Here is a 21524-nt window from a genome sequence, read left to right on the forward strand (position 1 = left end):
AATTACAACAAACGACGTTGCTTCATGAATATCTCAGATGATATTGTGCTTGATGCAAAGCAATAAAATAGAGGATATAACAAATAATTCGGTGGGCGATACAGAGATGTCTATCGCGTATGATGGGAACCCGCGAGACAAAATTACTCGAAGAAAAATTGAAAGAATGTTACTTACTTTGTCACACCAGAATGCAGCATTGCAGAAATGGAACCCCCATTTCAATGACACGACAATGGTGATGTTGGTGATGATAGCAACCATGGCGTTCCAAGCGTCCGTCAGCCCACCGGGTGGCATGTGGCAGGAGGGCACGTCATCACACAGTGCCGGAAAAGCAGTGATGGCATCTACTCATCCCAGACTATACAAACAATTCGTCAGTGATACTAGCACGGACGATGGGATCATCTCTCATCACAGCCTTCGTTTCATCTCTCATCACAATCTTCCTCATCACCACTGGAATAACAAATGTAAGTGTCTATTTCCTTCTTTTAGCCAAGCTTACTATGTTCACTGGCGGATACAATTAAGAATAAAGGGGTACGAATGTACCCCCAAAAATTCCAAGTAGCCTAGCGGTAACATACTCATATTTAACAGCGTTAACCAGGGTTCGACTCCCGTCTAGTGCATTTTTAACAATTCAGTGCGTTGTTTTTCACTATTCAGTGATTCAGTGCCTTTATGATTTCTAATTAATCTTTGAATAGATATATTTGTTCTCTCATTTGTTTAATAAAGAATTTTACTGTTTAATTTATTCTTTATTATTCATGGTTTTATTTTTCCTTATCATATTTCAGATTATATAGAAAATAATACCTGTTTTATTTTAGTTTAAATATTTCATACTTTCTCCAAACTAAAATAAACTCCTTATTGTATAAACATCTTAGAATTACCATTTCATAAATGAAATATTTTCAAGTATAAACACTAAAATAATCTCTTTTATACACAATTACAGACTCATTGCAAAAAGAAATAAAGAACAATTCAGTGCGTTGTTTTTCACTATTCAATGATTCAGTGCCTTTATGATTTCTAATTAATCTTTGAATAGATATATCTATTCTCTCATTTGTTTAATAAAGAATTTTACTGTTTAATTTATTCTTTATTATTCATGGTTTTATTTTTCCTTATCATATTTAAGATTATATAGAAAATAATATGTTTTATTTTAGTTTAAATATTTCATACTTTCTCCAAACTAAAATAAACTCCTTATTGTATAAACATCTTAGAATTACCATTTCATAAATGAAATATTCTCAAGTATAAACACTAAAATAATCTCTTTTATACACAATTACAGACTCATTGCAAAAAGAAATAGAGAACAATTCAGTGCGTTGTTTTTCACTATTCAGTGATTCAGTGCCTTTATGATTTCTAATTAATCTTTAAATAAATATATCTATTCTCTCATTTGTTTAGTAAAGAATTTTACTGTTTAATTTATTCTTTATTATTCATGGTTTTATTTTTCCTTATCATATTTCAGATTATATAGAAAATAATATGTTTTATTTTAGTTTAAATATTTCATACTTTCTCCAAACTAAAATAAACTCCTTATTGTATAAACATCTTAGAATTACCATTTCATAAATGAAATATTTTCAAGTATAAACACTAAAATAATCTCTTTTATACACAATTACAGACTCATTGCAAAATGAAATAGAGATAACAGAAGAAAAGAAATTGATTTAATTTTTAAGTCATTTGTAATTATTTATCGTACCCCCAATTTGTAATTCCCGAATCCGCCACTAACTATGTTGGTGTCGATGGGATCTATTGGAGTGAGTTATGGAATGTCCTTGAGCATGACCGATCCCATGGAAACACTGTCAGTTGATATCTTGTTGGGATAGTATTTTATGTCTTTTTAGGCTTTATTGTATTAATTATCTTCTTAGAAGTTATGGACCGTTTAAGAAAGCGATTCCACATGAAAGAATGGCAGCAGATGAATCTTACATCTATACATGAAGATATAGTGCGTGATATTTTACTATTTGACGGCTTGAATGCAGTCGGAAAGTTGCATTCAAATTCAAATTCTCTGCTCCCCTCGTAAATCTGTACTTGTGCCGGATATATTACGGTTAAAGAAATATGTTTAAAATCATTTCTCACTTTGTTTTCAATTTACGTAACTACTCTCATGTCCATAAAGTACTATTCCATAGCCCATATGTTATGTTATTTGTTTTTTAAATTTATTTTATGATTTTCTTATACTATTTGTATTATACTCCCTTTGTCCACGAAAAATAGTCTCATTTTGCCATTTTGGGATATCCACAAAAAATAGTCTTATTAAACTTTTTCACCTACTGTGCTATGCACGGGCCAAATGATTTTCAAAAATAAAAAAATATACTTAAAAGGAATTAAATCAAATTAAAAAATATATAGAAAAAATGTAAAAATTATTGCAAATTATAAATAGAAACTATTTAAGTTTGTATTCATAAGATTATAAAGATTTAAAAAACATACTTCTACTTCTACATCTATCAATCTATCAATTCACTGTAACGGAAGGACAAGAGGGAAAAAAAAAACAGAAACAAAATATGTCATACAAACAAAAGATTGAGAAATACTCCCTCCGTCTCATAGTAGATGTCACACTTTCCTTTTTAGTTTTTCCCACAAAAGTTGTCACATTTCCTCTTTTGGAAAAAGTTTCTTCTCACATCAATTATAAAATTATATTTTCTCTCACTACTTAACACACAAAATAACATTTTCTAAAATCACGTGTCATCTCCCAAGTGTGGCATCTACTATGAGACGAAGGGAATTGTGACATCACCTACTCGGCCTGCGGACGATCGGGTGGGGGGATGTTACAAAATGGAACAAACTTTGTGGGACGGAGAGAGTAATATATACAAGTGCAATCAACTTTCCACTAACTCTTTTCAACTCACATTTCTTAACATTTCTTAAAATCTGTGCCGGAAAGAAATGAGACTACTAATGGCGGACGGAGGGAGTATTAAATATACATATTACTACTCCCTCCGTCCACAATTAAGAGTCTCATTTCTAAATGACGCGGGTTTTAAAAAGTGTTAAGAAAAGTGGGTGGAAGAAAGTTAGTGGAATAGGGGTCCCACTTATATATATTCGTTTTAAATGATATGTGAGTGGATAGAGTTAGTGGAATGAACCGGGACTCTTATTCGTGGACGGACCAAAATGAAAAAACGGGACTCTTATTCGTGGACGAGGGAGTACATGTTAAGCTTTTAATATAATAATAAATAAATAAATTTAAATTCACTAAAAAAATATTTAAATTTATAAATATGCTTTAAAATTTCTCGAAATATGTTTTAGTTGGTCCTAAACATATGGAATTTTTTACGAATTTGGTCAAGAACATTATCTTTTGAATTATTCTGTCACTCACAAATGAAAACGGGTCAGATTTAGTCCTTTTTGGACAACACCGTTTAAACTTAACAGTCAATGACTCTTTAGCCGATTTTGACTGGATTAAGTTACTATTATGTCTAATTAACGACTAATTAAAACAAAATTTTTCAAGAATAATTTAAAACTAAAAATGATTTAAAATAAAAAAAAAAAAAACAAAAAATACAACAAAACCTAAAATTAAGAATCGTTGCCTCTCTCCCTCTCTCTCAGTTTGCACAAAATCAAACTAAAACTCTCACGTTTGTTCTCGGGGCAGTGACAATGAAGAAGCCACGATGTCGTCTTCGTCGATTGGCTCACACCATTTTAAAAAACGGCAATCTTTTCTCTCACAAATAAAGTATAGCTTCCACATTGTAGGTTTTCCATGGCTGTTGACGATTCAGAGTGAAGCCCGATTCTTGCAATGACAAAATTCGTACCGGAATCGGAGGTCACTGCCGAGACTTGTGGTTCGAACGGTCCATAGTTGACGATGTTGGGTTACTGCCGAGACTTGTGGTTCTTGCAAGAACTAGGTTCCTCTCATGTACATGAACCAAGGATGAAGATGAATGAGAATGGAAAAGAATGTAAAATTAGAACTGGGGGTTGGCGACGTGTTTATAAAAGACAAGCTTTTCTTTAAATATTTTTTTTGAATTAAATTGTTATATTTTTTGAAAAAATATAAAAATTCTAATACACACTCTTAATCCGGTCAAAATTCGTAAACAGTCCTTGACTGTTAAATTTAAACAATGCCATCCAAAAGGACTAAATTCGACCCGTTTTCATTTGTGAGGGATTGAATAATTCAAAAGATAATGTTATGGACCAAATTTGTAAAATCTCCATATGTTTAGGACCACATTGAGCCTTTACTCTTTTATTTATACAAATGTTTGAGCATATATCTCAAAGTTATCAATAATTGAATGTTTTACATCCTATAAATATAATTGATTATTATCATTATGTATTGGATTGATAATATGTTAATTTTATCGGCACTAACCTGATTAGCGCCTAGCCCAAAACCTGAACCTATAGGGTTAGGGTTGAACTTTTATAACCGGTTACAAATCACAACCCGATTAACCCGAACCCGATTGACTCGCAACCCGAGTAGGGTTGGCCCGATTGGCATCCCTACTTATTTCTATTTAATTATATCAAATTTGTATTAAGTAAGTGAAAATCATGTGACCCGTGTGTAGCTGATATGAAGTAAGTTTGTGTGACAATTCTCTTTTCTATATGGTGCGTGATTCAACTTGTCAGGAGGAAACCTAGACCTAGTTTTATCGTTGAGACTTGTCTACTCTTGGTATCAAAACCTCAACCACTTCTAGTGGCTAGTATAGTGGAGTAATGATCGATCCCACAGAGATAGAGATGACGTGATACACTTGTGAAGATATCTTGGAAAGGGTTGGCTTGTTGCCACGCATTTGTGGGGTTGAGACTAACTAATATTGACTCAAATGAAAACAGATTCTCTACCTAAGCTGACTAGAAGGTCGGGTATGACTCGAAGTGCAACATATTAATAAATAGTGTGTGTGAATATGGAAGACTTAAACCTAACATCAAAAGCTACTAGGCGAAACTTACTAAAAATGGACTAGACAAAAGGTAAAAGCAACAGGGGACCACTAGCTAACTAACTATCTAGGCGCAGGAAAACTGAAAAAGTAAAAGCTATCTGTTTATTGGACGACTTGACATCAATCCCTAGGGATACTTCTCTCTTGCTTTGAAAAAACTAACCTTCGCGATCTTCTAAGCTAGCTTCCTCCTCTGATGCTCTAATTCCACGGTGCAGTCTACTTACCAGTTCGCACTTTTTTGCTTCTTTTCACTTGATTTTCCTTCGAAACCCCCTAACCACTAAATTGCGCATATTATCGTTTAAGCACGGTAAACTTACTAGTAACCAAGGCACAAAACTCGATTGGTGATGATACTAGTTAACTTTGATATGTAAGTAAGAAAATAAGAGTGAGCAAGAGTGTGATATTTCTTGATCATAACTGGTGACTTGAGCATGTAGTAAAGATCTTTACCAATGGGTCTAATTAGAGTTCATGCTTCAGGCCTTGCAATGCCAAATCGCTCTGATCGGGGAAATGAAACTAATCCATACAACGAAAACTGAAAATTCCGAGGCATCTAGGCAAGGAACCTGCATTATGCGTCAGTATTTTCTACTTTAAGGTTATTCTACATTAGAGGTTTTCAAAATGGGATTTTTTTTTTAGTTTGCATCGGTGGTAAAATGAGTTTTTAAAACGAATTTCGCGTACGTATGCATAAAAACAAATTGAGCAATTGATCATGAGGAGAGCCTAAATATTCATATTTTGTAAAAATCTAGGCATTCCGTTCCACATTATTGCAGACATTTCTTTTTGGCACGTATTTAAGAGAAAATGTATTAAGTGAGTTGAATAAATGAAGAATAAAGTAGGAAATGAAAAAAGTAGAGAAATGAAGAGAAAATAAATAAGAGATAGTAAAATATGTGAAAAAAAATGTGTTGACTTTTACTAGAATGAGAAATGACTATACTACTATAATGTACCAAAATGACAAAATGACTTCACTACTATATTAGCATAAAAAATAATTACAAATGGTAGTATCATTTGTAAGTATTAGAACATACTATAATTAGATGACAAGAAACGGGCATTATGCAGCAATGGTGTTCATTGCTTGTAGCGAAATGAAACACAATTAAACGAACAAATAAGCACAAAAGAAGAGATTTGATGAACCTCAGAAAGACGAATGTATATTGTGGCGATTCCCAAAGAATCGCACTACAAAGCTCGATGAGCCATACAACAACTATATACTCAACTAAAACTACAAACTTAGGAAAAATCTTAATAATTGGCCAACGCAGAGCTACAGCCACCATGAATGTGAAACGAACATTTATAGCATGAGAAATTGCTATAGTTGTTGTGATATGATACATTCGAATTTAAAATTTGCTATATAGAAACTGAGGGTGGGGAAGAAATATGCAAAAATGGGCAAAATTGAGTGTGATTAATTCCTCTGTGGTGTTCTAGGAGTTCTTGGGGTTCTCGGCGTCTTCGGCTTGCTCCTCATGCTAGCTCTCCGAGCCACATCCCACGCCTTTTGTGGAACGTACACTCCAGCTTGAGACGCAAAGAACGACTCATAACCGGGGGAATCGAAGGCGAAACCTGTGTGCCTTGATTTCTGTCCTGGGAGTTGCATTACAGCGTAGCTACGAGCCTCGTCTGGGGAGAGTTGGCTCTGTCCGACCTCGAGTAATCCAATCCTGCTTGTGTCGGCCTCGTGCCTGTGGATTTCTTGAATGATCTGGTAGTCATACGGGAAGAACCAGCGCTGCGCCCTGAAATTGCATCGAACAAGGAGATGAAACACCATATACGTCGATGGGGGATAAGAGTCCTAAGTCTTACCCCATGTAGACGAAGTCGCAGAAAAGTGCAGCGACTGGGACGAGAAGGAGAGTGAGGTAGAAATAGAAGGTGCTCATCAGGACAAATATGACAAAATAGATGTTCTCCTGCAGAATATGAGGCCGAACGCATGCAGAGGATTAGCGTCTGACTGAACGAGGGGTGTTGGAACTAATGGTCAAGAAATGTTACCTGCTCCTTGTAAGGTAGGGGAATGCCTGAGTAGATGAAGACAAATATGAACCAAAACAATATGCTTCCTCCAACACTAATGTGATGCCATCTGGTGACTGTGTTGCACATCATGAGGAGACGCAGATTGACAGTCACGATAACGCATGTGAAGGCCATTGTACTAACGTCCCACAGGCCAAATAACTTCCCGGATGAATTGATGGCTCGTTTACTTGAAGCAACAACAACATAGTAGAGAATCAGTGATTGATAAACTGCAAAGAAAGCCCATGTATACACAACCCTCCATTTGAAAAAGGCATTCCTTATTCCTTCCTTGTACAGCTCGGGGTATTTCTTTGAAAGGGAAGCATTCACGTCCTACAGAAAATGCGTGCAAAAATCATGAATATTTTCCACATACAAAGTTGAAGAATAAGTTACGGGATGAAGCAAACATTCAAAAAACCTTGTCGAAAAGTCCAATAATGATCACAGGCAGTGCTGTGAAGATGACATTGTAGAGAGACTGGAACCAATCATCATAGAACCTTTGGCCAGAAAACCCAGTTTCGAAGGTGAACCAAAATTGAGTGAGCGTAAACATTAAGTTCTTGTAGAAGAAGTACGTAACAACCTACAAAAAATTTCGATGCTGGTAATTGTCTGTATAGAAAAAATGTTATCTACTAGGTATAAAACTCTAGAAGAACAAACCTTGCATATTCTATGATATGACCATCGACCATGCACCAGAAGTAAATCTGTCAAAAAGCGGAACTGTGCAATGGAAAAATCACTGGCCATCACTGCCTGCATACCTTCCTGCCCACTTATTCCTACACCAACATGAGCAGCCTGAATCATGCTAACGTCATTAGCACCATCACCTATACTAAGAGTAATCCTGTTCACCCCCTTTTTAACAAGGCTTGTAACCTGAAAGCAGAAAAAATGTTGAAGTCAGCTTCCAAGTTCGTATAACAGATGGATGAGGACAGCCAACGATCATGAAGGCTGATTGCCCAATCAACTCTGAATTAATAATATGTCGTCTGATGTGAGGGTTATTATCAACAGATGATGATAATAGGAGCTTTAAGAGTTGTTGGCAAAATAACAAGAATAAACAAGCGGTGACTAAAGAGGCATCCATGTCGAGATGGCAAGCTGTCTGAAGCAATTAATGGCATACTTTGATTCAGTTACGCATATACCTCAACTATGTCCAGCCCCTATTTATCAAAGTGATAAAAAAATGTGAAACACGCAGATGCCACCTTAGGAACCTTACTTGTGCCTTCTGTAGTGGAGAAACTCTGCAGCAAACTACGGCAGTGCAATTCAAGCTAAAATTTAGGAGCATTCCACGTAAACTGGGGTCCAATGCGTACATCAAACACTTCCCATCAATTATAAGTGCCAATTTTGGTCCTGAATCCATATGAAGATATTTTTGTGCTTCATCATGACAACTTTTAAGCTCATTCTTCACCATCTCCTTCATATAGCGAGCTAGCTCTATTTGATCACCCTATCATCAATTAACAGTTTAAGAGGTGGGATACAAAATGAAGGCTTATGTACCACATATAGATGGCAAAAGCATGAGTTCAAAGTATGGCTCTTGCCTTATCTTCAACTTCTCTGACAGCCTCAGTTTCTGAACTAATTACAAATTGCTTCATGCCATTATTTATTAACCTGCACGCTGTAGTAAAGATATAGTAGAATACATCAGCTAACAATTACTAGGTAGCAAACCAGGAAAAAAAAATGAAACCACCAATTTCACTACCATAGGCAATGTTTATTGCTGTTTCCATCTTGTCTCCTGTTAGAACCCAAATTTTAATTCCAGCTCGAGAGAGGGTCTCTATACACCCTGGTACTCCCTCCTGGAGCTTGTCTTCAATGGCAGTGCATCCAATCAAAATAAGATCTTTTTCTATTAGTTCTGCAACCTGAAAATTTTTATATGTTGGCTGTGAATACTGATGACCAGCTATTGAGTCTAAGAATTATTCAAGTAGCATGCAATTAGTAACGCAAAATAAAACTGCACCAGACATATATGAAAACACTGGCTACACATACTTCATCCAATTTCTTCTCTCTATCCCGCAGAGCAGATTTTGCATGAATATACTTCTCATTCCAACTTTCATATACATCAGGCTTCAAGTTTTTATAAGCCAAACAAAGAGTACGTAACCCAGAGGCTCCAAATTGCTCTAAGTGCTCCCTACTCGTTCTTTTCAAATCAGGGTTACCATCCGCTAATCTTTCATATATCACAGTATCGGCACCCTGTAAATCCATCATAAAGAAAGAAAATCGTCAAATTATTGTTTTAACTTAATTCCTAACCAAAATATAAAAAAGGCTAAAAAAGTAACCTTGCAGTAGAGTACTAGTCTACCATCAGGATAGCGGCAAACAACAGACTGGCGCTTCCTTGTACTAAACTATGCCAAAAGAGTTCGTTATTTAAAAACAGTAATGATTGTGTGCTAAAAAAGAAATTCAGAAGCAGATTATAAATGTCAGATTACCTGTTAAACTCAAGAACATTTAAAATTTCATAAGGAACATCCTGAACCTTTCCCATCTTGTCAACATGTGATTCCCGGACGAATATCATTGTGGGGGTACGTCTGCAGGTAAGCCATGACCCGTTCAAGCGATTATGTAGTCAAATATGTAAAGCAGCCACAATACTCACATACCTAAAGAAAAAAAAGCCAAAATTCTTTGCGGCTACTACCAAAGCAGCCTCATCAGGTGATGCAGCTTGATATCGAATCCTTTCAGGGGATTCATCACCTTCTGGAAGCACAGTATGGCATATTGCTAGGCACCTGAAGAATTCCTATACATAAACAAAAATAAAAAACTTTTTTAGACAATGAATACGCATCAAGTAGAGGACTCAGCAGTGGAAGTAGGTGAGTAAATGCATTGTTGTTTCATCCTGAAAAGTTCCCCCCAATACATAAAGTTCCTACCAGTAACCCTCTAAAAGTAGCATAAATAAGTCGACATAATAACAGAATTGTTCATTAGTGTAACCATAATACTCAAAGATTGAGGATAAAGGAGATCACAAAAATAGATTTATCATTTCACACTTACGAACTTTGATCATGAGAGAAATGAAAATCCTGGATATTTCATTATATGCACGTGGACAAGGGCAGGAAGAAAGTAAATTCCAAGTAGAACAGAGGCCACAAAAGAGCTTGAGTAAATTTTTATTAGATTTAGGTAGATGTCAACATCTTTCCTAAATTAAATCAACCTACTTTGCAAGAATCAGGATTAGGTTCATTCCTCCAAGCTCCTCTGATAAGTCGTGCATCATCAAAGTTGAAACCCTTTTCATGTGTTGCACTTGACTGCTTCTGAGCCATTCCAGTCTCCATTTCACTGACACCTGTACCATATACCTCTCCCCCAATTGAACATTTGAAAAACTCCATCAAGTTACGAGTCAAGGTCCCAGTTTTATCAGAGAAGATGTACTCAACCTATCAACAAAACAGATTAAAATGAGGTGAAACATTTGTGCTCAAACCCTTTAATGCTGGTGGAAAGAAACAAGATATCCCTTGAAAGATCAGCAAGGCAAAATATCCACCTGCCCAAGTTCCTCATTTAAGTTAGATGTCCGTGCCAATGCAGGGGTATTGCTCTCCGCATCGTACATGCGCAAGTCATTGTTGATGAATTGGGTTGATTGGATAAATTTAATCATCTGAATTAAACAAGAAAATCTGTTCATATTTTAACAACAGTAGCCTCAAGAAACAGAAGCAATTACCTCCACCGAAACATAGAGAGAGATTGGAATGATTGGCGAATACAGAGTTATATGGGTAAAAAATGTCAAGATAGCAACCTATAGAAAACAAAAGAAAAAACTAGAAAAATGAGATGGAAAACACACAAGGTGAGAACAGACAAGCAAATCAAGGCAATAAGCACATACCACAAATCTGCTATCAGGATCGAACTGTGCCTTTGATCTGTCAAATCTCAGATAGTAATACTTGCGGTTTATGAATATACCACTGAAAACGTCAAGAAAGTGTGGCATTACTTCTTTTAAAAAATGTGAACAATCTCGGCAGCAACCTTTTAAACTGAATTATGATAGGCAAACCTGCCAATTGATCCCAAAAGAGACATGCAGAAAAGAACAGTAAACAGTGCAAGTATCAGCTTGTCAAGTTTCTTTTCTAAGGTGCTTCTTTTGGAAGGGATTTTCATGGAGTTCATCATAACCTGAAATTAGACAATAGCAATCACTCATATACATATTAAATAGAGTAAGAGATGACTACATAGAGTCTTCAATGATATAGACAGAGTAAAGTGGTCTCCAAAGTCTCAGACTGTCAAAAATCATTTGACAATCTCCTAACAGCCATAGAAACACCGGAGCATTACTCAAAGAAAGCATTTTCCACCACTGGGGAAGTCAACAAAAATATCAACTAGGAAATGGGAAAAATAAGACAAAAAAATATAAGTAGATGAACGAAGATACCTTCGTCTCATGCCCAGTAAAAATGACAGCACCTACAATGTACTCAGTGTTTCTTAGACTACACCCCTACAAAAAAGTAAAACACTCATTAAGAAATAATCAATTTGAATCATCAGTTGATATAATAGCAGAATTATACACCATAGATAAGAAATTTCATAACAAGATTCTTAGGGCATACAGATACTAAGCAAATATAAGCACAGTTTATGCAGATGATGGCAATAGAAAACTAAAAATTGAGAAAAAAAGTAACAGTCTCATCCAGTAAGAAAGGTTAGTCCAATCTAGCAACTACAAATGAAAAAAAATTGAATATGATATACTGAAGGAAGAGCGCCAGAGAACGAGTTCATACACGTAAAAGAAGTTGGTTCGGACTGAGAGGCAAGATCTGTTTATCAATGATCAAGTTTCCGGTGAAGGTATATAGAGAATTATTTGGTTGCTCACATTGGACCTCACCTGCATTTAAAAAATTTATGTACATCAAACATATAGGCTTGTTAGTTTTTATTTCCACAATAAATCCTGCCAACTGTCTAATACACTAAACACTCAAAAGACGTTTCTAGTTATTTTCACTCAAAACACCCAAAATAAAACCCAGTTTTCAGTCTCATATCATCACTTGCAGAGGGAGCCACCACTTAATTATTCGTCACCACATGAACTAAAAATGTAAGGTCAAAATTAACTAGACATATAAATAATACAATCAAGCGAACATACTTTTGTTTTCATACCTACAACTAATACTATTAAGGTCAAAATTATTCATCCAAACATATCTTTAATTTACATACAAATATGAATATACACTTCTTCAAAAACCATGATACTCCAATAAACAGGGAGCATAGGAAGTCGAAGTTGGAAAGGAGAATGAAATCAAACTACCCTAAATGTCTCACAAGTGGGTGTATCAAGTAAGATATCATGTATTTGATCAATGGAACAATCTGAATTTTGTGTGGATCATCGTAACTCCACCAGGATGATAAAATACTACAAATATATTTCTTCAGCAATTCATTCAACCAATAACCTGGCTTATGACTCAAAGTTCACAATCTAAAAATTTGATCCTCCCAATATAAAAACTTTTAAGTGGTACAAATATAACCTCAAGTAGCAAGATCACCATCTACTTTGTAGTGGACCCTATGAATACAGACAGAAAATCAAACTTAGTGTTGTTACATGTTACTGCTAGGGGCCCTATCTTTTGGTTATTTTAGTGACTTCAGTTCAATTGGGAGAGACTCTAGAACAAGGTCATGGAAATGGTTCAAGTGACTTCTATTCAGGCAATACTATACTCAAAACTGGGGGGGGGGGGGGGTAAATCTATAGCTCAGATAATGAATGAGCCAAGCAACAAAGAGTCAAACAAAACCTTTGAATTCAGAAACTTTGTTTGGTGATACAAAGTCCCAAGTCCTTTCCGGTGCCTTCCGTATCTTCAAGTTAGTTTCTCCATCAAGATTTGCAGTCTGCAAAACAACCACAATACGAAAATGAACTGAAAAATAGAATGTGAGATAGAACATATACAGACCAGATTCATAAAATGCACATAAACACAGGGAACAAGAAATACAGAAAATGACAGATGGACCAGATCTTCAAGTATATATTATTTACCACTTCTGGGGTGCGTTATATTGCTAACTATTTAAGTTGCTAACTCTGCTAACTCATCAATGCAGTGTATTAAAAATGTCAACACATAATATCAACCCATTATATTGAAGTTCAACAAAATTATGTGTTGACATTTTTAATACACTATGTTGATGAGTTAGCAAGTTAGCAACTTAAGAAAGTTAGCAATTGATCACACCCCTACCATTTCTAAAGATAATAAAAGGCAATTGTTTTAAAGCAAAGAATGCTAACCTCAACATAGCATACGCCATCAGGGTTTGTGCTGGCCAAGAATATTAAATCGGCAGGAAAGAATCCATCCTGGTTCACCTGTGATTGGGAAAACAATCATTTAACTGGAAAAACAATCAAAAGAGTTACTATATACTATGAATTAAAAAAAAAAAAAAAAAAAAAAAAAAAAAACCCTTCATAAATTAGTCTTAGAAAAATGAACATCTATAGATTTCTGCCATTTCCCCAGAGAGTGCCAGATACACAAAAAGTATCATCTACCGACTATTACCAGAAAAAGGGAGGCTGATTAGAGGTCCAAAGTGCTACTCAGCTGTCAAAAAAGCACTTGCTTTCAAGTGCACAAACATATAATTAATTCCATATAATTATTCCCAGGGACTAAATGCATCTATAGCTTCTTTGAGATTCCCGCCGTCCCATTCAAGGTGGCCACCTTCCTTTTTTGTTTGTCCCAATCAAGATGGTTGATTTCTAATTTTGGAAATGACTCTCCCTCTCTCCTCTCTCTTCATTAAAATATTTAACTACCTTTTTCTCTCTACTTTACTTTATCCAACAACTCCTCCTAAAATCCTGTGCCACTGTGGGATGGAGATAGTATATTATTGAACATTCAAATCTCTCCACAGGTAACATGTTATCTGCTTCAAAACCACAGATAAACTTAATAATCAAGTTAGCAAAACTAGGTAGGTTTTGTACATGCAGACATCATAAGTTTAAGATCTAGCCTTAACAGATAGAGAAAGCTATTTGACAATTGACTGACAATTGACAGGGAAAAAATAAAAGAACAGCTGACTTACTCTAATAATATCTCCAACTTGCAGCTGCTTCCAAGGGGTAGGTACCCAACTCCAGTCATGCAACACTTCTACGGTGGAATTATTGATTGACAAGTCATTTTGGAAACGTTTCTTCATGTAGGAACCAAAAGAATAACAAGGAAAAAACAACGTGAGAAGTAATTGGACTTGGATTCTTCTCTGGCATGGACTGAAGAGAGAAAATGATTGAGTACTCACCCAATCCTCCCATGCTTCCTTTATGAGGGACACAAGAAGTACCAGTGTCAGTGGAAGCACATTTGTAATTGGACTTACAGGACTGCAAGGAAACAAAACTTCATAAGATGCAGATGCATTCAACATTAAGTGCAAAAACTCTTCAGGGAGCACGGTTAAATAGTTAGTTAACTCCCAAAACTCTCTCCAAATATATCACTGGGTAATTTCAACAAACAAGAATAGTAATGTGCACAGCCAAATTAAAGAATATCAAGTGGATTCAGCTAGTTAAATGAAAGGTGTCTTGAATGGGCTATGGCGCATATCAAATATGGAAAAATGCTCAAACTGTTCCCCACTGAAATAAATAAAAGAAAAAAGTAGGGAAAATAAGTTCCATCAAGAAAAACTCAGTTTGCAAGCTTCGACGACTCAGGCTCATAAATTGGCTTCTTAATGATATTTAGTTTCAAGCATGTGATTACAACATTATGCAATGGGGATTCTGTAACTTACTATATGCTAGAGAGTGTAACTTTGGCCTGCACTGAAGGAATCAATAAAAATATTAGTTTGCAATGCAATTCTTACTTAATAAGTGTTTCCTTGGATATGTGTTCAGTCAACTAGGATGACGATTTTGAGTCTACAATCACACTTAAGTCAAAAAATCCACTTAGTCAGTAGGATAAGGATTTCTAAGTCTACAATTGTAATGCAAAGTTACTTGATTTTGAAAGTTCATGGAGGGCACAACTGTATGGCAGGAGCATACCTCACAGGAGTGCATGACAAGATTGAGATCATGAGAAAATAGAGGTTAGCAACCCTTCTGAACTGTCAACACAAATTAAACAAGACGGAATCAGGTCAACCACAAAAGCTGGAGCTTAGAATCTTATTCAAGACACCCTATCAAGTTGAACTAAATACTCACACACGACTTTGCATTCAGTTTCATGATTGGAACTTGTTTTTGTCATGCAATAGTGGAAATTTCCCCCAAGGATGTAAACTGTTAATATTTTCTTCCTCGAAAAATAAATGAAATTTTTCTTGATATCAAGCTATAGGATGTAATATAATTTCAAACAAATTTCATAGAGCAAGCAAGTAAGCTCTTCCATCTGCGTTTATACAAAAGAATGATTTGATAATCCAAAACTGTCACCATGGAGCTAAGTACCTCTTGTTGCAAACAATATTTGGAGTACCACCACAGGTCAAAGAAATTCCCTTACGATTTAAATCTTTTTCCCAATACTCATCCCTTATTGCTGATAAATTCCATGCAATCATGCATATTCGAACATGTATTAATTAGATCTTCATAATTTGGTGAGTCAAAGATATACAAATTGTCATATTCTAATGGAGGTTTCCAAAGACATTGGGTTCAATAATAATATTTTTAGTTTAATACAGAGTATAAGATTATCTAATCTTGAAAATAGAGCAATGAAAATTTACCTGCTCGAATAGCCCCTTGGGTAAGAATGTAAACATATCATACTTTGTTGTTGATACAGAATTAGCCTGAAAATCAACAGAATTAATCAGATTACCACACACCGTGTATGTGTCACGTTTACTGATCAGCTATAGTCAAATAAAGGATTATCTCTGCCACCACATGGATGATCTTTTGCATGTAGAGTTGATTGAAAACGAAAGAACCAGAACTTAACTGCTCCAAACTAGAGCAAATCTCTAGGTACCAAAATGTTCAGATAACTCAAATAAGGTACCTCCTCCCCTTCCCCAAAAACAAGTTCATCACTCCCATCATCCATGACCAAAATTTTCAAACAGTCAGTTATGCACTTAGATAGTTTGTACTACTATTTAAAAACAATGGACCACTCCTCATTTTCCTAAATTCAGAGGCTCAGAGCCCTATATACCTCAAAAGATCACATATCCAGCCCTCTCACAAACACCTTGAAATTGACAATGTCGTAAACCAAGGATTGCATTTTTATTTTTCCCAAACCAGACACACAAAAACGATAAGAAAAAACCAATAAAAAATGAAACCTTAAATTTGGTGTGCAAATTCGCGTCGCGATCATTGCAGAAGATGGTCCTATGACCCAGCGCCTGCGGCTGAACTTTCCCCAGACGGACAGTTTGAGACGAGGCAATGCGGTCCTCAGAGGACGCGGCGTCACCTCCGCCTCTAGAACCTCTCCACCCTGCCATCGCAGAAAACCGTATGAATGTGCAGAGAGAAAGTGTATAATCCCTATCAAATGGAGAAAAGGAGGGGGCGATTGGGGAGCTGAGAGTTGAATGAAAATGTGGAATAGTAAAATTGAAGAAAAGGACAGTAGAAATTGGGGGAACTGATGGTGTGATTGCAATCACGATGGAGAGGGGAAGAGTTCAATTTGTGTCAATCGCGCGTGGAAATTGGGTGATTGACCGCCACGTGTTGCTCAGTGTGGAGGAGAGAAGTCGAATATCCGGCTGCTTTGGATGCATCCGCGGCGTGGAGCAACGGCGGCGTTCTCGCGCAGTTGTGGTTGAGAGTTGAGACGGTTGCGATTTCAAAAAAAGGAGGGGATTTTGAATCAGTCACATTTAATTTTTTTATTTTATTTTGTTTTCTAATTTCTTTTTTTCGGAAATACATAGAAAACACTATTTTGTGCATATATTTTAGTAATGTGATTATAATAGTTTAATTATACTATGCAGTATAGTACATGAGTTTTATTATTCTGTTATCTTTCTTGTTCATTTATATCAGCCAAGTCTAGTATTCTACAATTGCTCTCCTAAGTATTTAAATTATCATCAACTTTGTTGAGGCAAAACCATGGATTAATTAGAAACTGTGTAAGCATCAAGATTATGGTGGATGAATACAGTTTTTTTTACATGGAATGTGACATTTTCCCATTATCTGAGTAATGAGTTAGAACTAAGATGCTAAGAAAAATATTGTTGAAGAAAAAAAAATGTTAGGTCTCAAGGCCGACAGGGTTCAAGTGGTGCGCCACACAGATCTTTGTTTCCCACGTACGAGCCTCTCGGGAAATCGATCAGAGGCTCCCCGTATGGAATTCTTCCCTCGAGAGAATTGCTCGAAAGGTCCAAGTCCTTGAGGTTCTTGAACTTGAGAAACTCATCTGGTATTCTCCCGGTGAAGTGATTTCTCTGCAGCTTCAGGTTTTCCATGGAGCTCGCGTTTCCCAGTGCCGGTGGTAGCTCAGAGTTGAGGCTGTTGTAGCTCAAGTCCAGGCTCTTCAGTGACTCCAATCTCCCTATGGAATCAGGCAGTCTACCTTTGATCATGTTGTGTGATAGATTGATGTATTGAATGTCGAGTTGCATCGTCCCCTTGCCTATTTGCTCCATGCCACCCGTGAAGCTGTTGTCGGAAAGATCAAGAAACGTCAAGGATTTCCCTTTATATCCCCATTCTAGAGAGCCCGCTAGCTTGTTGGAATGGAGATCTAGCACCCCGAGACTTGTTAAGTCCATGATCGAGCTTGGGATCGTGTCTACAAGGCCGTTTGCTGATAAGTTCAACGAGTAGAGCTCTGTTAGTTTACCAATCCATCCCGGGATGCTTCCTGTCAGGCGGTTCGCTGATAAGTCGAGCTCTTGCAGTGGGCTCGGAGTGGTAAGTACATCCTCCGTTAGTCCACCTTTGATATTGCAGCCGGCCAAGAAAATTCTAGACAGGGAAGGCAACTTCAGTAGCCACTTGGGGATGTTGGAGAAGTTCAGCTGGTTGAATGAGAGGTCGAGCGTTTGAAGATTCGTGAGGGCTGTCATTTGGTGTGGCAACGGCCCTTCGATCAAGTTGTACGAGACGCTGAAAATGAGTAGATTCGCAAGCTGGCTCATCGAGGCTGGTAGTTGTCCTGATAGCCTGTTGTTGTTCAGGTACAGCTCTGTTAATGATCTCAGATTGCCTATGCTTGAAGGAATCAATCCGTGTAGCACGTTGTTTGCTAGCGAAACTCGTTGCAGGGACGACAGGAACCCGAAGGAGTTTGGGATTTTTCCTGTCAGGTTGTTGTCATTGAGTCTGAGGAAGGCCAGGGAAGGCATTTGGCCGCGGCTTGGAAGCCGCGGAATCCCCCCAACGAGGTGGTTGTTGTCGAGGTAGATAATTGATACAGCCTTCAACCTAGTTATCGAAGATGGGATTCGTCCGGATAACGAATTGTTTGACAGATCAAGCTCCTTCAGACACTGCAATTCACCAATGCTGCCAGGTATGCTTCCTGTCAGGAAATTGTTCTGTAGCTCGAGGCGTTCTAGGTTCGATAACTTTGATATCGACTCTGGAACAGCACCCGATAATCGGTTGGAGTGCAAGTCCAACATCCTCAGCCCTTGGAGATTTCCTATGCTTCCAGGTATAGAGCCAGTGAAGCTGTTTTCAAACAGGTATAATTCTTGGAGTTCAGACAGCTTAGCGATGCTCTCAGGCAATGTGCCTTTCAATTTGTTGCCAGAGAGGGCAAGCTTCCGTAGCCTGGGGAGACAGGAGCCGATCGTTGGAGGGATCTCCCCGGTTAAGTCGATGAGGCCGGATAGGTCAATGGCTTGAAGAGATGTGAGAAGTGTAATTGAAGGGGAGAGAACACCAGACATGGAAGTTTGGACAGGAACATCATCTGAAGTGAATAAGCCCGGGAGATTGATCTCGGTCACTCTCCCGGTTGCATTATCGCACGTTACTCCTTCCCAGCTGCAGCAGCCATGACCGGTCCATGTCTCGGTCCGACCAGATGGGTCCGACCGAATCCCCACCCGGAAACCTTCTAGCCCTTTCAGGTCATTGGAGTGGCAAATCTCTCCAGCACCAACAAGAGTTGTTACAATAGCTAAAAACCACACAATCTTGAAGTTGAAGAACCACATTTTCTTCATTGAAAAAGGTAATGTGTGTAATGAAGAAAGTTCTTAAATTGGTCAAAAATTTGTTGGAAAGGAAAGATTTTCTGGTTGTGGTTTAGCCCTTTACAGATTGTGATGGTGGGAAAGCATAAATGTGTCTGAATAATTATGCCTCATCACATTTTTGTGATATATACTGTAACAGAATCCCATGAAATTACTATGCTCTTAACAGAATCCCAAAAAGAAATCTGGCATGAACATTTTTTATATATTTTTTTCTGCAATATAATCCTTATTTTTATGGGGGACCAACGCACTGTCAGAAGAAGTTGCAACTTTGCTGGCAGATGTTACTCTATCCTAAACAAGTTGAACTTTTATTGTTTTTTTCCCTAATAAAATAATACTAAAAACAATAATAGTAGTAGTGTACGTAGTATAATATTTTGTTGCGTTGATATTGTAACTTGAATTTTTAACTTTAGATTATCACATTGGCATTGGACAGTGGCACCACCACTGAGTCACTGACAACTGACAAGATTTGAAGATTGTTTGTTTTGTGGGATGCTACATTTCAAGATTTCAGCACACTTGTTTTACAATTTCTATGTGTGTTGGATATAATTATATAGAATTCCCAACTAGGGTTCTCAACGAAAACAAGTGAAAATATAATCTCACTAACCGTTGTATAATAAATCAACTAGTCCAATTACCTGTCCATGTTTCGTGGCTTTTCTAGTAAAAGAAAGACTACTAGCCAAATCATGTGCTAGTATATGAAATGAAAGGGGAATGAGCTGCAAACATTATGTAATTTCTATGCTTGATATGGAAAGGATAAAATTGTGATTTTTGTTTGATTCGTTTCCCATCATTCCTAGTTAATAAGTCTCTGGTATGATAAAATTATTTTGTATTATTAAATTAATTTTTTTAAATATACTCCATCTGTCCTTGATTAGGAGTAGCACTTTGACCGGGTACGGGTTTTAAGAAATGTAAAGAAAAGTTGGTTGAAAAAGTTAGTGGAATGTGGGACCCACTTTTTTATATTAGTTTTATAATAAAATGTGAGAAGTGAGTTAGTGGAATGTGGTACCTACTTACCATTTATGGTAAAAAGAAGTGCTACTTTTAATCGGGGACGGACCGAAATAGAAAAATGCTACTCTTATTCGGGGACGGATGGAGTAATATATATAAAATTGATATCTATTTATATTATAGTACTTCATATCTATACAATATACAAAAGGTGAGTTTTGGGGGTATTTAGGAAAATAAGGTGAGTTTGGGGGTAATTAGGGAAATGTCCTTTTAAAATAGATATTATTTTTTAAATATAACTTTTCTTTTTGAATGAATAGTAGTAGTAAAATTACGCAAACTAAAGTTATTTAGTTTTATAATTAGTGGATAAGAGTTGGTTATTTAGTTTCCATAATTAGAGGATTAGTGATATAGTTAGTGGCATAATGGTTTTCAATAATTTATTCAACGTTTCAGGGCAACCGGCTTTAGCCAGGTGAAAATCTCATTCCAACCACGAATTACATATTAATTGATTGCCATTATTATATGAGACTCTTTTTCAATTGATTGAAATGAAATTTAGGTCAAGTTGATGTTTTTTATGAATGTAGAATGTCCATTGATGATTTTCTGGTTAACTCTAGGATACCTATGTTGAGAATTGATCAGTCTCCAGTGGAAATGTGTGGCTTAATCAAGCAAAATCAGGGTATGATTATTATTGCATATTGTTCTTTATAAATAGTTATAATCCTTTGGTATCAAGCAGAGAAGAATAGAAAAGTATATTTTCATTTCCATTAGTTTATCAAGTTTCTTTTCTTTAGTTTATCAAGTTTTCTAAATTTTTATAATTTAGTTATTTTGTTGGAGTTCGTAACCGATGGCCTTTTGTTATTCATGATTTACTTTGTACATATAACATTACTTTTATAATGGTCAGTTTCATTTTTCTTATAGGGAGTCATATGTTTATGGGGGATGAATGTAGCCAATTTATTTAACATAATGAGCAAGGGCGCATCCTCCCGATCCAGTGGTTGTTCTCCAAGCCATTGCGCTTCT

General features: G+C 36.5%; 2 protein-coding genes across 2 annotated transcripts; both read right to left on the minus strand.

The window, feature by feature from the left end:
- Window positions 1-6205: 6205 nt before the first annotated feature.
- LOC125208488 (phospholipid-transporting ATPase 3-like) lies at window positions 6206-17125 on the minus strand. Its single transcript, XM_089067996.1, has 26 exons — window positions 16596-17125; window positions 16029-16094; window positions 15334-15395; window positions 14577-14658; window positions 14358-14468; window positions 13546-13623; window positions 13043-13139; window positions 12002-12108; window positions 11644-11709; window positions 11257-11378; window positions 11083-11164; window positions 10915-10992; window positions 10732-10848; window positions 10397-10621; window positions 9821-9963; window positions 9647-9748; window positions 9491-9554; window positions 9189-9401; window positions 8890-9055; window positions 8723-8802; window positions 8386-8625; window positions 7809-8030; window positions 7561-7728; window positions 7110-7472; window positions 6918-7024; window positions 6206-6847 (listed from the first exon to the last, which is right to left on the minus strand). Exons 1-26 carry the CDS (start codon window positions 16758-16760, stop codon window positions 6514-6516), a joined length of 3660 nt encoding a protein of 1219 aa, XP_088924122.1. The 5' UTR covers window positions 16761-17125; the 3' UTR covers window positions 6206-6513.
- Window positions 17126-17384: 259 nt separating this feature from the next.
- On the minus strand, window positions 17385-19656 carry LOC148934294 (uncharacterized). The gene has a single exon (XM_089067998.1). The coding sequence runs from the start codon at window positions 19449-19451 to the stop codon at window positions 17532-17534; it is 1920 nt and encodes a 639-aa protein (XP_088924124.1). The 5' UTR covers window positions 19452-19656; the 3' UTR covers window positions 17385-17531.
- Between the last annotated feature and the right edge of the window lie 1868 nt (window positions 19657-21524).

Source organism: Salvia hispanica, chromosome 1 (genome assembly GCF_029641045.1).
Source record: "Salvia hispanica isolate PSC_SH4W2 chromosome 1, Shi_PSC_v1, whole genome shotgun sequence".
Lineage (NCBI taxonomy): Eukaryota > Viridiplantae > Streptophyta > Magnoliopsida > Lamiales > Lamiaceae > Salvia > Salvia hispanica.